Source organism: Crocuta crocuta, unplaced genomic scaffold (genome assembly GCF_008692635.1).
Source record: "Crocuta crocuta isolate KB4526 unplaced genomic scaffold, BGI_CrCroc_1.0 scaffold59, whole genome shotgun sequence".
NCBI classification, from domain to species: domain Eukaryota; kingdom Metazoa; phylum Chordata; class Mammalia; order Carnivora; family Hyaenidae; genus Crocuta; species Crocuta crocuta.
The window spans coordinates 3,882,215-3,898,654 of record NW_027551578.1 but is presented as its reverse complement, the minus strand read 5'-3'; the positions used below and the strand labels follow the sequence as shown (position 1 = coordinate 3,898,654).

The window sequence follows — 16,440 nt, the reverse complement described above, 5'->3', positions numbered from 1 at the left end:
ATGCCCCGGGAGGCACGAGCCAGGAGAGCAGCGCAGAGCAGCCCAGGAAAAACGGGACTCGCCACTGGTCACCGGGTGATGGGACACAGAGGACAGGTGGGTGCAGCGGGGCCTCACAGGGACTGATCAAGGCTCCTTTCGTCCCCGTGACCAACACCACGGGTTATGCTGTTGTTCTAGCCTCAGACAACTCCTTCTTGCAAGAAGAAAAACATCGAGATTGGGCCAAAGGAAATTTACTGACCCTCGTAGGTTCTACTCAGGAAAAAACTCTGTTAGACTCAGCTTTTTTGTTTTTTTAAGTTTATTTATTTATTTTTAGAGAGCACACGAGTCGGCGAGGGGTGGACAGAGGGAGGGAGAGAATCCCAAACAGGTTCCACACTATCAGCACAGAGCCCAGTGAGGGGCTCGATCTCAAAAACCGTGAGATCGTGACCTCTGCCAAAACCAAGAGTCGGATGATTAACCGACTGAGCCACCCAGGCGCCTCTATTAGAACTCAACTTTTATCCTTTATCCATCTCCTTGTCTATTACCTTAGCCGGCCGTCTGTCTGTCCGTCCGTCTGTCCAGTGGTCACTCTCTTCCATCCCACCAGTCACTCACTTGGTGGCCATCAGATCGTGTGCCTTCTGGGTCTGGCTGTGCTGTAGCTACTGATCAAGGCTGGCAGGCCCACCCTCTGGGAGTGGACTCTCATTCCTCTCTGAGTCTGTGGGTGTACAGACAGGCCTCCTGCCCCCCCTTTCCTGCTTCTCTCTGGTTCCTGCCCCCCTCCCATACACCTGCCATTTCAAAGGATAAGGAACAAGGTGGGAAAGGGTGACAGCAGACCGGATGGAGGAGGTGCATTGGTCCACGTCCGGGAGGAATTTCAAGTTTAAAATCACTTTTCAACTCATGCCCGCCTGGTGAGGCTCACCCAGATGGCTGAGGTCCTGAAGCCCTTTCCACCGGGAGAGGTTCAGAGAGGTGGTGCTGAGGGCTCGCGAGGACCTGCCAGGTGGGTTCGGGATGGGCAGGTGCTCTGTCCTGGCTCCTGCCAGCACCTCGGCTCCTGGCTTTGCCCTTCACAGCCTGGTACAGGCTTCACCTTTTGGCCTCGGCGCTTCCTTACCATCCAGAAGCCTTCACTGAGCACCTCCATGTGCATGTCCCACAGGCCAGCTCTGCACCAAGTGAGTTAGCAAGGGACAGTCCCTGCCTCCCGGAGGTGCCCCAACAAGGCTGAGGACTTGACTGAAACGGTGAGGATTTACATAAACACAGGCGAGGTGGGAGGTAGGTAGACGATAGATGGATAGATAGATGATAGATTGATAGATAATAGATGGATGATAAATAGATAGATGACAGATGGATAGATGATAGATAGAAAGAAGATATAATAATACATGTATATAGGGAGGGGCCCCTAGGTGGCTCAGTTGGTTAAGTGTCCGATTCTTAATTTTAGCGTCATGATCTCATGGTTTGTGAGTTTGAGACCTGCACTGGGCTCTGCACTGACAGCGTGGAGCCTGCTTGGGATTCTCTCCCCCCCCACCCCCCCCACCCCCGCTTTCTGCCTCTCCCCTGCTTGTGCACTCTCTCTCTTTCCAAAATAAGTAACCTTAAATAAATACATATACACTGGGGGAAGAGAGAGAGAGAGAGAGAGAGAGAGATCGATGACTGATAGATGGACAGATGGAAGAGCCCGAGAGATGGAGAGGTAGCAGATGGGAAAGAAGGAAAGAAGGCAGGTAGGGAGAGAGGGAGATGGGTGGATAGGCAGAGGGGCTGACAATAGCTGCTCACAGGGGAAAGAGCCCCCCGCCCCTGCCTGGAGCCTCTGCCCTGAACGCTGAGCGGAGCTCCTGCCTGCCCGCGGCCTCAGTGTGCGTGGCTCGCTCTCAGGCTGGGACTTTCTTACCACGTGGTTAACACTTGCTATTCCTGCACGAAGAGTGTTAAGTTTCAAGATCACTGAAGTGACTTTCCAGGCGGGAAAATGCAAGGTAGCTTCCAAATGGAGAAAAGCCTGCATGTTTGTCCCGGTGGCTTGTCCGCAGCAGAAAAAGCCTGGGACCGGGGGACCGGGCAGGAGGAGGCCGACCCAGGGAGACTCCTCTGCACTTTTCTACAAGTAAAGGCGCCTCCTGTGCTGGGCCCAGCAGTGGCCAGAGCTCCCCCTCTCCTCACAGCCCGGCGCCATGGGTCGTGAATGTTCTTCCCATTTCCAGCCAGAGGCCTGCAGCTGGGGGCGAGGGCAGACTTGTGTAGCAGGTGCTGGAGCCGGATCTCGCAGAGCCAGAGCCGGCTGTTAGCTGTTACGTTTTCCTGCTGGCTGCCATTGCCCTGGCCCAGGGGCCCCCTTGCTGACCCCAGGCAGGCACGCTCCCCCTCAGGGCCTCTGTGCTCCTGCTTCCTCCACCTCTGACATGCTGCTCCCAGCGTCACAGGGTCCCCCCACCCCCACTCAATCAGACTGCTCAAGTGCCACTTAGCAGAGAGGCTCTGCAGGCAGGTCACACAGCACCGCCCCCTCTCTGCATTGTCACCATTGTGTCGAGGACTGGGAGCTGTCTGCTGCCCCCAGCCTGGGACGGCACAGCACAGGAGGTGCCTGGTGCGGCCAGCCCTAACTTCTGAAGGGGACACATGCAAGTCTGCCCCGGCCCCGTCTCCCCCTGCGAGGGGCCCTCGTGCGTGTGTGTAGACCTCCTGGTCTGCGTGTCCACACCCCGTCTGGACCCTGCCAACAGCAGCAGGAAGGCCCGCCGTCCACCGCGGGAGGGAGGGACACCAGGGGTGGCGGTCTGAGCAGGCTCTGGGCCTGGGCGGAGACTCCCGCGGGCCCAGCACCCAGTGCAGTGCCCAGCAGGAGCGTGTGGGAGCTCGGCTTGTCCCTGGTCTCCTGGCCCTGTGGGGGCAGGTGTGGCTGCAAGGGGCCCCTCAGAAATGCCAGGCTAGGTGGCCACTCAGGTCTGGGGTGGCCCTGTGCTCAGCAGACACTGGTTGGATGAATGAGCGGATGGTCCCCCCAAACTCTGAGAGCTGAGTGCAGCCACTCGCATGGAGGCTTCCCTTCAGAGCCAGACCCTGGTCATTTTCCCAGGTGGGACCTCAGCGGTAGCCAGCGTCTGCCCATCACAGCCGCGAGCACCGGCACCAAGAGCTGCTCACCCTGCTGGCGTATCCTGGGTGTCCCCAATCCCACCAGGACCCGGCTTTGCACCTTCAGAAAGTTCGCCGGGAAACCTAACTGCGGACAGTTTCCTGTGATGCCTTGGGGACGGGACCCTGCCCACACCGAGCTGGCACCATCCTGGGAAGATGGGGGACCCTGAGGGACAGCTGAGGACCACACCCATGATCCCCACGGGGTCCTGCCCACCCCTAGAACATCCGGGCAGTAGGATCCACGGCTCGTTCACTGAAGGTCTCGGGTTCTGCAGAGGAGTCACCTCTTCCAACCATTCAGATTAGTGTCCTCAAGCGAAGCTGGGGGTCATGAGTCCCAGACAAGAGATGGCAGAGGTCACCCCTCCTGCCCTCGCCCCCCCCCCCAAGCTCTGGCTAATGCAGAACTGCCCAGCATCCTCACCCTCCCCCTGCCTTGGCAGCTGTCCAGGGTTGTGCCGCGTGAGGGCTCCCAGGGAGAGTCCTCCCTAACGCTCACCGGGGAGCTTCACCAGCAATGGCGTAAGCAAAGGATCCATTCTCAGGGGTTACAGGGTGGAGATGGAATCCATGCCTGCGCTCAGAAGGATGCGGTGTGTGATACAGTGTCCTTGAAAATAGCACCTGGGCCCCCAGGAGCACCTCAAGACAGTGGGGGGTTCTGGAGGCATGCTGGTATAGCAGGTCCCCTGAGAGAGATCTAGAAAAGCCCAAAATGGGTGTGCGAGAGGGACAAGTTGCCTCCCCCACGCTCAGGACACAGACACGTGTCCCTCCTGCCCCCTGGAAAAGGTAAATGCCACTTCTTTTTTTTTTTTTTTTTTTTTTTTACTGCCCCTGTGCTTGAAGCCATCCAGGGACATCTTGTGCTGACGGTCCTGGCACCTGCTCACTCCACATGTGAATCACAAGGACGGGACCACTGTCTCTGACATCCCCCCAACCCCGTCCCTCCACAGTTAGAAACACGCCCCGCCTTGTAAGCAGCATGCTGGGGCCCCAGGCCTCGGAGGACCGGGGAGGTGACAGCCTCCCGAGGCTCCGTGCTGGGGGCCCCTGGCACCTGATGGACAGCAAGTGTCCACAGGTGTCTGCGCCTCCAAACATCAGCCGGGACGGTTACGCCCACCTCCTCCCCAGCGGGCGCTGATGGCATGGGCACTCAGGGAGGGTTTCTAGCTTGGGCAGGGGTCAGGGCACAGCGTTCTCCATGCCCGAGGCCCTGTGTGCCCCAGCCGCCGGGGTCCCAGGGACAGCAGGCCCCGAGAAGGAGCGCCTCGTGGGGAGGGGCAGCTTCCAGCAGGCCAGCATCCACTGTGCTGCTGCGGACACCCTGGGCTTCATTTCAGCCACAGGCCTCTCTGGCCTCCTCGCCCTCCCCCCAGTTGGACCAAACCCCTGAGCCCACACGAGTGGAGGCCACGGCTCCCAGAAAGGAAGCCGGGAGCCTGCCCAGCCAGCGCAGGGACGTTATAGGCTGTCCGCCGGTCGAGGGGAGGCAATTCCTGCACCCAGATCTCTGCCCTTGGTCTAGAACAGCGGTAAAGTCCCTGCCCCAGCTCCACACCCCAGAGGCCACCCTCCAGGGAACGGTGAGGGCCCGGNGGGGGTGGTCTCAGCCTCTAGGGCGAAGCATTCCCTAAGCTTCCCCAATGGTTCTAGTGGCCAAGGTCAAGAAGCCGTGTCCCCACTCGGAACTTTCCGGGGCTAACTCTCCTCCTCATCGGGGATTTACGAAGCTCTAGGGTCTCAGTGTGAGGTCAGTCTTGCAGGAGGGTCCCTGCTGTCCCTTACTGCCAGTCAGTGTGCTGTGTGCTGAGCCCGTGGGAACAGCACAGCCGTCATCACTTCAGAGGGGCAGGGAGGATGGCAGCCAGTGCCACGCACACCGCAGGGCAGACAGTCACGACCCGTGTGCTCAGCGCCGTGCGGGAGGGGGGCCCCGGGGGTCGAGGTCGAGGGCCTGACTCTGGAAGGGCATGACAGAGCAGCTGAGCCAACTAGCAATGATGGAACAGCCTGAAGATGAACGTGAACCAATCTCTAAGAACAGGGATCTTGTTTTTCGGTGCCCGAGGCCCAATTCCCATAACTGGGGACCCACCAGCTCCTTCCACTGGGCCCTGCCTCTCGGTTCCTAGCCAACTGTCCCAATCCTGGGTCCTTGCCAGACTCCTAAAGGCCTGACTCCCATCCCCAGCCTGCCACACCGTACGTCTGCTGCCCACTGCGTGCCCAGCACTCCCTGTGCAGTCTCGGTTATGGCCTGACAGCCTGCAGCCGGCTTGCTGCGTGAAGGAGTAGCTGTCCTAGCTGGAAGGGAACTGGTCCCTGTGGTGGAGGCTGGTGACCTCCTTGGGGGAGAGCCATTAGGAATTCATGACTACTCTGAATCCCAGGTAGGACAGGAAGACTGTGCTGTCCAATAGGTAAGGGGGTGCACCGGAACCTGCCGGATAACCATCAGGGGTGAAGGAATGGGGCCAGCCTGATGAGCCAAGAAGGGTAATTCCTACGGTATTTCAACCCAGATCCTAAGGAGGTTTTCCCTATGAACACTCCTAATTTGACAATGAAGTCCTTGGCAAAGTAAGTTAAATTGTAAAATAATGATCCTGAGCAGCACAGATGAATGTAGCATGGTTTGCTTACTTGTTCCCCTTGCAAAATTAATTTAAAACAAATAAAAATCAAGAGCAACGATAACAACAGAAGGCAACAAGAACGTCCAAAGCGATGTGGTGGGGAGGCACGTTACCTTGCGTAGAACACAGACCCTGTCCCCTTGGGCAGACAGGTGGGTCTTCGTCCCTTTGTTTCTGGGATTCGCTGACGAGTACCCCCACCGAGCACGGGTGGTCTGCTATCCAGCATCAAAATCAGTGGCTTGCGGATGGATGTGGTGTATTTTTGGACAGCAATCAGCATTACGGTATAAATCACAAACAGATGTTTGGACTTGTCAGACTCTGAATAAACTCACAAATCACCGTCTCTGCTAATTCTGGTTCGTCAGGGTCCCTTTTCTCCCCATTCTTCCCTCCACAAGAGTAACTTAGCTCTTCGGTGTGGATGGATGGGATGGGCCCCAGCCCCAGGTGGGAGCGCCAGGCCGGGGGCTGCCCACCCTCCTCCTGGTCCTCCAGCAGGTGGGCAGGAGAGACCCGGTGGGGACACCTGTGGAGACTGGCATCCCCCACCCAGCCCGCTGTCTACACCGCACTGGGTCCACATGAGGCAGAGGGCCCTTCCAGCCAAGAAGCCGCAGAGGGGAGGGGGCTGAGGGGACCCCTGAAACCCCTGTGTTGATAATGGTCCCTAAGGCACTCTCTCTCAAGGACATGTCCCTTTCTCGGGCCCCCTCTACACATACGTAAATATTTTAGCATCTCCAGATACACAATTACTAACTTGGACATTTGGGCTGAGACGAACAAGAGAAAACGCGTGGGATGGTCCTCAGGGGTCCACCCCTGCACCCCTCTATTTTTATCAACTGAATGCCTACATTGTGGCGGCTTTAGGAGACATGTCGATAAGGCAGTTGGCAGAACTGTGATGTCACTAACTGCTCCCTTCGAAATAATAGTTCAGAATTGGAGTCTCGCAATTATGGATGCTTAAGTTACACGACTCAGCATCTGGTGGGCGCATGCCTTCCTCCCCCTGCTTCCCTATAAAACATCTGGGGTTGCTTCCTTCTCCCAGAGATGTGGGCAGGACCAAGCCTTTGCGACAGTCGGGACCCTTCTGTCAAGAATGGCCTCGTGTCCACAAGCCTCAGTGGGCGCCCTGAGCCAAGGGGTGGCCGGCACGAGGGGGTTGGGGGCCACACGCATGTCAACGCAGGCCTATGCCTGGCCAGTCACACCTGTGAGGGCTTCCTCTTAAAGACCTTGATTTTAGGGGAAAACTTTTGTCGAAAACAAAGGCCGAGGCAGGTGGCTCAACCCTTCCCCCTGCAACCCACCCCGCCAGCCCCCTTGCACCTTTTTAAGGCAACTAAAAATGAAAAAAGGCTGCATGTTTCCCTTTATCGATGCTTATCAGATAAGCATAGGAACCAAGGTCCTGATGCACGAACCAAATTAGATTTGCTTACTAGGGTCAAGTTTTGTTGTCAAGTTACACACCCCAGGTTGGGTCTGGGGCTTCCGGGAATGCAGGACTTGCATCGATCACCCTGACTGCTGCTCCCCGTGGCAGCGCTCTACCCCCCCCCACCCACCTGGGGCTGCCAGGGCTCCTGGCTCAAGCCAAGTTTTCAGGGCCCCTGGTGTCCCAGCCTTGACAACAGTGGACCCACCTGGGGCCCAGCCGCCTGTCTTGCCGCAGGGACCTTGACATTGGTAAGCACCTGCTATGGCAACCAGTTCTGTTTTGTTTTAAAGGCAGGAGGAAAGGCAGGAGCCAGTCTGTCCAGGCACACGAGGCGCTGAGCCAAAGGCCGCCCACGCTGAGCTCGTCCGGCCCGATCCTAGAAAGCCGCCAGGCCTTCCTGCACACGTCCACGTCAGTCCACGAGCTGGCCCAGAGGCTCTCAGGCAGCCGGCGGTCCCTACACACCTCAGCCGCGTCCCTGCACTCGCAGCCCCCGCCGGTCACCACCACGGGCCACCTGAGCGTCCGCGAGCGGGCCGAGGCGCTCATCAGGTCCAGCCTGGGCTCGTCCACCAGCTCCACCCTGAGCTTCCTCTTCGGCAAAAGGAGCTTCTCGAGCGCTCTGGTCATTTCGGGACTCTCTGCCGCGGAGGGGGGCAACACCAGCGACACCCAGTCTTCCAGCAGCGTCAACATCGTCATGGGCCCCTCGGCCCGGGCCGCCAGCCAGGCCACACGGGTGAGGGGCTGGGCCGGTGGGCCAGGGCGGGCATGTGGGCCCCGGGCCATGCAGCACACGTCCCGTAGTTGGTCACACCAGGCCAGGTGGTACCCAGGGCGCCAGACGCCCGCGTTCGGCTGGATTGTCTTCTTAGCCCTGAACCTGGGATGTCCACTCACCCGCAGAGCAGGAACACATCCTTCCTGCTCTTGTCACATCACTCTGGCCTGAGGGAGAGGAAAGGACACATGTCAACACTGGCGTTAGACTACCGTCGGTTCCGTTCGCCAGATTTAAGTTGAAATGTGTGGCCTTCTACTCGTGTATTTAAATGCTAGGAAACGGGAGGTTGAGGGACTTCCCCTGAGCAAACCACGACATACCCAGAGCTGCAGGTGAGCTGACGTAGGCGGCACTTGAGCTTCATAGGAGAGAAAGTGAGTAAATGGACACTCCCCACCCGGCGGCTGGGAGGCGAGGACAGGAGGCACAGGGCACAGGTGGGTGGCACACTGCAGGTCTCCCGAGCTCCTGCTGAATGTTGACACACTCCCCTGCTCTAAAGAGCATCGGACTCCCAGCCTGCCCTGCTTCGGTTCGGGGCCCTTGTCTGGAGGGGGCTGATGGGGGCCACGCCCACAAGCAGGTGCCTTCCCAGCCCTGGATGCACGGCCGGCAGGAACCCCCTCCGAAGGGCTGTGGGGTCGCAGCAGTGGTGGGCCATCTTCTGGAGAGGGGGTATGGGCCTCCTGCAGCCCCCAGGCCACACCGGCCAGGAGCATGGAGGCTGGCTCCTTCGGGAGCAGTAACTAGGCTTAGTTAGGTACCTACCGCTCTAGTCACACTTCCTCTTAAAAATGCCCACAATAGCGCCCTTTTCTCCCACCGCTCAACATGCCATCTGTGGGTGTGGTTCTGGGATTCTGGGAAATTCTGTTTCCCTCTTTCCAACAGGACGATTGGGCCCTTGGCACTCTGTGCGCCCAGGATAAATAGCTGTCCGTATTAATGCTCGGGTGCAAACCTGCCATACCGAGCGTTCTTGCCAGAGGGAGGAATGGGGGGGAGGCACTGGCCAGAACGCAGCAAATCCAGGCACACAGTGGCCTCTCCCCTGAGGGCTTATGTTCCCAGCATGGCCACATGACCTGGGGAAGGTCCCCGTGTGCAAAGCTCCCAGCCCACCCCGGCACATTGGAAACCCAGTTTCCTTCCTTCCCCACTGAGGCCAGCCCCACGGGCCCCCACATCTGAGCTGGGACCTGCTGCACCGGGTTAAGCAGGTCCCTGAGGCAGTGGGTGGCGACTCGAAGCGGTGATGCCCAATTGCTGAGCCCCCTGCTTCTCCTTTCTCTTTGGCAGCACCTCTCTGAGCCATGTGAACCCACTGAGGACTCCGAACGGGGGCGGCTTCGCGACCACCGTCTGGCTGAGGCTATGGCAGAGAATGGGGGGCTGGTATGCAGGAGAGCGAGCCAGGAGGACATGGGCCTGGATGACACGGCTTCCCAGCAAAGTGCCTCTGATGAGCAGTAGGGGCGGGGCTGGCCAGAAGCGACCCCCATCCCCGGGGGAAAATGAGATCTGCTCTCAGAAACAGTGACTTTCCCTTGGGTTTCTGGAGAGAGGCTCCCATGAGGATAAACCGCTGGGCAGCAGACCCCAGTCCCCCGACATGGCTCCAAGCCGCCCCCAGAGCCCCCCAGATGTGGGACGCACAACACACTTTCCAGAATTTGAAAATTCTAACAAAAGCCATGTAATATCTTAAATAAAGTAGGGCGCCTAAGTAGTTCCATCCTGCACTGCAGAAACTAAGACAAGTGCATGTTAATAACTGGCATTTTATACATTACTGTCACCACGTTAAAGGGGCAGCAGCACCAACCTACCACCCTCTGGTCAAACGCAGTAGGGTTAAGTCTACGCATAAGGAAAACCTCACTTCTTTGTAACATTCATGCCGACGTTAAGTAGGTATAAACTGGCGGCAGCTTTTCTGCCAGAAACGTGGTAGTGCATGCAGTCAGGTCTAAAGTCTCCCGTGAGAGACCCAACGATGCTAGCAACCCAAGTTTAGAATCTAGGCCTGTGGGAGCATGGAAAGCCATTTGGAGTCACATCCTGCTCAACCGTAGTCCAGCGATTTCCCACAAGCCAGGCCTGTCTCGCCCGGCACTCCCGTACGCTCCCAGGAATGTTCGCTGGTTTTCCGAGCCGAGCGATCCTTCCTGTGTCACAGAACACTTGCACACGCCTTCGTTTTTGGAATTAAAATGTTTACAGTTATTGCTGTGTCTGGTTGTTTTCAATTCTGTTGTAGCCTTTATCGCGAGAATGACATTTGGGAAAATCCTGGGACTTTTCCAGCTGAAGACTCCCCACTGGGTAAAGCAGAAACCCAGCTCCTTGTGGACAGAGGGAGGGCGAGGGGGTCCATGAAGAATATCAGCACTGACCTGTGGTCCATCCCTTCTGGAAAGGCAAGAGTTAGAAAGTCATTTTGGAGACAGGTCTACAAGTTTCTTCAAGGAATCTAGGATTTGGAAGTGTGGGGAGTCGGGGGGCGAGGCATGGTGGAGAATTTCCTTCCCCCTGGAAGTAGATGGTCATATTTTTTCTTGTTTCAAAACAAGTGGGGCACCTGGGTGGCTCAGTCAGCTAAGTGGCCGACTTCAGCTCAGACCATGATCTCACAGTCTGTGAGTTCGAGCCCTGTGTCAGGCTCGGTGCTGACAGCTCAGAGCCTGGAGCCTGCTTCAGATTCTGCGTCTTCCTCTCTCTCTACCCCTCCCTACTCAAGCTCTGTCTCTCTCTGTCTCAAAAATAAATAAAAACGTCAAAAAATTTTTAAAAAACCTAAAAAAAACCCTACCAATTAATAATGATAGGTGGGCTCTAGAATCAGAGGCACAGTACACTGTTCTCAAATCACTGATCCCTGGAGATACGATGTTGGTTACGACTGATTTCAATGCAGGTGTTTGTCTAATGAGAGGCTGATAGAACCCTACTGCAGTGCTTGACACTGGCCAAACCAAACTTGGCTGGCAGTCCCTGACAACCTCTTGGGCAACTTTACGGCCAAGCCCTCAGGACTAAATGCCCGGCCCCAAGCTGTGAGCATGGCCTCCCCACAAGGGCATCTCCACGAATTCTGTAAGAAAAATAACACATGCCTGGCAGCACTTAGCCTGATGTAAGCTGACCGCCCCAAGGGCACCCAGAAACAAGCCATCGTGTTCCACAGAACATGAATCTCCTGGGGCGCCTGGGTGACTCCGTCGGTTATGTGTCCAACTTTGGCTCAGGTCATGATCTCACAACTTGTGAGTGTGAGCCCCACATCGGGCTCTGTGCTCCAGCTTGGAGCCTGGAGCCTGCTTCAGCTTCTGCGTCTCCCCCTCTCTCTCTGCCCTTCCTCCACTCGCATTCTCTCTCAAAAACAAATAAACATAAAAAAAAAAAAAAAGGAAGTGAACCTTCTGGAAGAGCTGGAAAACCAATGGGTAGAGACACGTCAATGTAATGAGAACCCAAAGTGCCCCGGCTGCTCCTGCCTGTCGCTCCACTGGTGGTTCTCCAGCAGCTTCTATAGCTAACCATGGACTCACCTGCTTGTCCTGGTTCCCAGTGCAGAGGAAGCACAGAAGGTCCGTTATGGTTTGTCAACAATAGTGAAGGCCGAAGTCCTCGGATCCAAATGCAAGTGTGCATTGTCGGAGAGAGAAAAATCATCTTGGGTGTGCAGGCCAGGAGTGTGTATACGCACACACACTCGCGTGCGCAGACGTGTGTGCCCAAGAGAAAGATGGGGCTGGCCTCCCCGCAGGGCTCTGCGCACCGGTCGGCAACGCAGCCGCACTTTTTCTCTACGTTGTGGTTAATGACCTTTCCGTTGACGCACAGGCCTGTTAATCTGATCTGCAGCCAGGCGGCTATTCATCAGAGTATTCCTTGCAAAGCACTAGATTGGCCCCCGTTTAAAAAGGTGATACTCCTCAGGTGACATCTCCGGCTGGAGTTACTGAAATGCACTGCCAGCAGATGACCAAAGGGTTCTTTTTTGCATTTGGACACTGCATGAATGGTTTCTCCTCTGAAGGAGATATAAAAGCTGTAGTGAGTGCTTGGTTTGATACAAATTCATGGGGCTAAACTGGCATTATTGATTCTAAACTTTTCACTCTGTGCTGAAGCCATCTGTCTGGCAAGTCGTTTCCTAAAATCACTCGATGCCCCAGCTTCTCCTTACCCATAAAGTATCTGATGCAGCCCGTGTCCTCAGCCTGTCTTGGGCCTCGTCTGTTGTCCAGAGGTTTTGTCCAAGTCATCATGCTCCGGGGACACAGCATCTGCCATCAGTACGTATGTGTGCACATGTGCACACCACGGGCGCGTGCATCTTCCCAGACATGACCTTCACGAAACTACAAGACAGGAAGATACAGAGGGGAAAGGGCCGTTCTACCTTTTCTGGGCCACCATTGCCCCCTACCCCACCCTTGATGACTTGAGGGCTGGGAATGGAGTGGCCCCTGAACTTGCAACTGCACTGGCAGCTGTGACAGTCAGATTATAGCCCATGAATTTGAAAGACTTGTCCATCCTTGCACATGCACATCTTCAGAGGGGAGGAATAAAAGTTTTTTTAAAAAAAATGTGTGGTTAAGCGGCTGGTGGTGCAGTCTGCTCCGGGGAAGGGGAAAGAAGGTTCAGTAAACTCGTCCTACAAGTCGGTTCTGCTCTGTCCCACCCAACCATGTTATTCCAGCTGACACTTCACACAAGCAGTATGTGTGTCCAGTTCATGCTTTTCAAAGTGAATTCTTCCTCCAAGTCTGGCCTTAGACCCCAACTATCTCTTAGGTGTCTGGCTTTGAAGAGTAGGCATTTCAAACTCAGATCTAAAGGGGAGCTCCTGACATCAGCCTGTCCCTGCCACCACACCCCTTCCTCTCCAAGCGTTTCATCTCAGGGTAGCGGCACCGGGACGGACAGATTTGCGCTCCCAGCTTCTGCTCTGGTCCCGGCCTGTGCTCAGTAGGTGGGCCTCGAGCGGTGTTCTGCCTCAGCGTTTCTTCCTCTTTTAAACCTCGGAATGCGCTTTCTACAGGCTGTGCATGTTCGATCCTGAGTTACAGTCACTTGTGAAGTCATCTGATCTGATACCACAGACTGGGGGGCTGGGCCAAACACTTGTTTCTTATGGTCGTGGAGGCTGGGAGGCCCATGATCAAGGCATCAGCAGATTCGGTGCCTGGTGAGGGCCTGCTTCCTGGCTCACAGACGACCTTCTCACTGTGTCTCTGCAAGGTGGACAGGAGAGCCCTCCAAGATCTCTTATAAGGGCGTTAATCTCACTCACGAGGGCCCCATCTCCTAGCGCCATCATGCAGGGACTCAGCTTTCAACATATGAACTTGTGGGGGACACAGACATTCAGACCATCGCATTATCTTTTATTAGATTTAACTTCTTAAAACACAGGGATGGCTTCTGATACCCTCATACGTGCTCCTGATCATTCTGACAAAGTGATCCGGGAATTATTTAAGGACCCTGACAGAGCCGACACTAAATGCCCTTCCAGTTTATAGCTGCTCCAGTTTATCATGGCCAAGTGTCAGCTCTGGGACCTGGGGGCACATGGTGCACAGAAAAGGACAGAAAGCTTCAACAGGGACACGGTGGGAGGAGTGGAAAGAACATGGGTTTTGGGGCCACACAGACTTGGTTCAGACTCTGTATCTACCACCAAAGGCACGTTTCTTTACCATTAGAGATCCAGGAACCTGCATTCCCTTCTACATTTGGGGGCCGCCTCGGATCTGTTCCGCACACTGGACACTCTCACCCTCCACAGCACATCCCGTTTCAGCTCTCAGTGCCCTCAAACTAGCGATCTTACCTTCTTGCAAGAAATCTCGTTAGCTTTCCTTCTAACTTAGGACAGAGTCCATGTGCTACACAGCCATGACTGAAAACAGAGCTCAGAAGGACAAGCAGCAGGGAGGAGAATGTCCCTTTGCACTTTGGGGGACAGGCCCTTCCCGCAGGGACAGGAAAGGCTCGTGGGACGGGCTCCCTCTGGCCAGGGAGGACCCGCTGCACCAGGCCTGGTGCTGGGCGGTCTTCAGGGGCATGTAGGTGACACTTTCCCAGCCTGTTCCCTCTCTCAGTTTACCTGAGGCTGCGCAGGGATCCTCAGGACCGTGGGCCCTGGAGGGGAGCGGGTTTGAGGCAGGAGCCAGGCTCCCGGGGCTTTCGGAAGCCTCTGCTGCCTGAGTCAGGGGAGTGGCCGTGTGGACAGTCCTAAGTGTGGTGCTCCCTCAGGCCTGGCGAGCCTGGCGCAGGTCACACCCAGCCTGTCAGTCATCCTGAGCTCGGACAGCCTGAACAACCCAACCGGGCACGAACAGTGGGACAGAGACGCCCTCTTCCGCACTGCGGATCTGTAGTGAGAGATTAGTTCATCATCTGGTAGGCCTTTCAGACGCAGCCCCTCAAAGGCTCAGCACACCCAGACCCAGCTTCAGGAGGCTCCCCTGGGGAAACACCAAGGAAAGGATCCTGGCCGAAGAGCCAGTCCTGAGCTCCCGAATGCCGTCCCAGCTCTGAGGCGCGAGTGCTTCCTGCACCGTCCAGTGCGCCAGTGCCAGGACCCCTCACTCCGCACGCCCAGACTGGGCCCTTGTAACCCGGGCATGCCTGGTGGCCATGCCAGTTGGGTTTGGAGGGAAAGCTAGTTGCTAAAATATCCGGGACGTTCACGAGCTTCACCAGAAAGGACCTAAAAGCACCATTCTGTCACTGCAGCACCACCAGCCATCTAACCATCCGCTATGTTGTCCACAGCGGCCCTGCTACAGGCTGAAACTGAGCTTCCTACATTACCCTCCACGGCCCCAGCTCCCGGCACCAGGCCCCACTAGGTGATCACAGACGGCTGGGGCCACCTTCCCTCCACACTGCAGCTTCACCTTCCTTGGACGATCCTTGTTGCCCCCTTATTCTGGAAGGGACAGGGCCCGCGACGGTTTAAGGGCACGTCTAAGTCGATGTGGCCAAAGTGGACGCTCTGACCTGAACCCACAGGCCCAAGTACGGAGTGCCGCCAGCGTCTCTGAGGACCTCCTCCCTCCCGCACAGGGCTCACGTGTCTGCGCCAACACATTTTTTACTTTATTAAGCAACAAGCAAAACAACGAGATGGGTGGGGAGGACCTAAACTGGCTTTTTCCTGAACTATTTTTACAAACCAAACAATCAGTGTTGCTTTGAGCCGCAGCTGCGCCCGGAGCAGGGTCTGGTTTCATGACATGCAAAATTGATTAGGCAGCGCCCGCGGCCCTCGTCCTTCCCCAGAACACGCCTCCAAACTTCAGTGGGGGCAAGTTCCATCAAATACTCCGAAAGCCGCTTCTCATTCCACAATTTGCCAAAATCATACGCACAACTGCAGGGGAAATAAACAGAACCCCCTCAGCATAAATACGCCGCGGCGGACTGTTGACCGTGTAGCACCAGTCCGGCAGGAAGGCTCGTTGATCTTTTAAACATTTTATGGAGAACAGCTGTCAGGCTTTCTCTGGAAAAGCCCACAAGTCTTCGTAAGCCCCATGGCCTCCGCCCCGGACAGGCAGGGCCCCAAGGAGGCTCCACTAGCCAGCACATCTCTTCAAGGGCACGACGCAGGGACACAAGCCGTCTTCACTGCCTGCCGCTCTGCACACATGCCACGATATCTGGCAAAAGGTGGTTTCTATTCTCCTTGGTGACCTGTGGGAGGAAGCAAGAGAGATGGCTTCAGAGTCCCTTCCTTCTGCTGCGCCCCACCGGGAGAGCCTGGGTATGGGAGGCAGGCTCTGCGACTTCGGGGGGAGCCCTGGCCAGGGGTACTGTGAAGACGGGACAGGCAAGGTCAAATGCCACCCCTGCTTCTGCAAAGTGACAGCTCAAACAGTGGAAGTGGGTTCTAACCAGGAGGAGCCGTGAGTAGACCCCCGCGCGCGAGGCTCTGGGTCGATGTGAGTGCAGGTGAGATGCAGCCCCTGTGCAGCCTGCCCTGAACCAGGAGACCTGCCTGTGAGGAGCCCACCGAGAGCAGCCAAACCCGAACGCTGGAAGTCCCAGCGGCCAGTAATCTATGCGCCTCTCCACACAGAAAAGCGGAGTGTGGGGAGAGGCCCCTGACATCAGTCAACCCCCTGCCTGCAGGAGGGGAAGCTAGCTCCGGGCAGTGCAGGGGTCACACTGAGCTCTCGGAGGTAGCTGGGGACACAGCAGGGGCCAGAACTCGGTCCCCGGGCTCAGGCTGCCTCCTCTGTAATTCCACCCTTCCACAAAGGGACCAGGAGTCCATTCACACTTTACCCAGTGATCTGTTTTCATTTTCCTTCCTTTTACTAGCACGGTCCTGACGAGTACAAGAAAAGCGTTTAGACACA

The 16,440-nt window shown here is 56.5% G+C and overlaps 2 protein-coding genes across 2 annotated transcripts in view; one reads left to right on the top strand and one right to left on the bottom strand.

The window, feature by feature from the left end:
- The window catches only part of PCNX2 (pecanex 2), a 300,955-nt gene extending 290,676 nt beyond the window's left edge, over window positions 1–10,279 (top strand). The window contains exons 37-39 of the mRNA XM_077751690.1: window positions 1–96; window positions 7,560–8,008; window positions 9,353–10,279. Coding sequence (XP_077607816.1) covers window positions 1–96; window positions 7,560–8,008; window positions 9,353–9,526 — 719 coding nt within the window. The 3' untranslated portion in view covers window positions 9,527–10,279. The remainder of the gene's footprint in view (window positions 97–7,559; window positions 8,009–9,352) is intronic.
- Window positions 10,280–15,154: 4,875 nt separating this feature from the next.
- The window catches only part of NTPCR (nucleoside-triphosphatase, cancer-related), a 30,502-nt gene continuing 29,216 nt past the window's right edge, over window positions 15,155–16,440 (bottom strand). Inside the window, exon 5 of the mRNA XM_077751683.1 lies at window positions 15,155–15,772. Within this exon, the coding sequence (XP_077607809.1) occupies window positions 15,704–15,772 (69 nt within the window). The 3' untranslated portion in view covers window positions 15,155–15,703. The remainder of the gene's footprint in view (window positions 15,773–16,440) is intronic.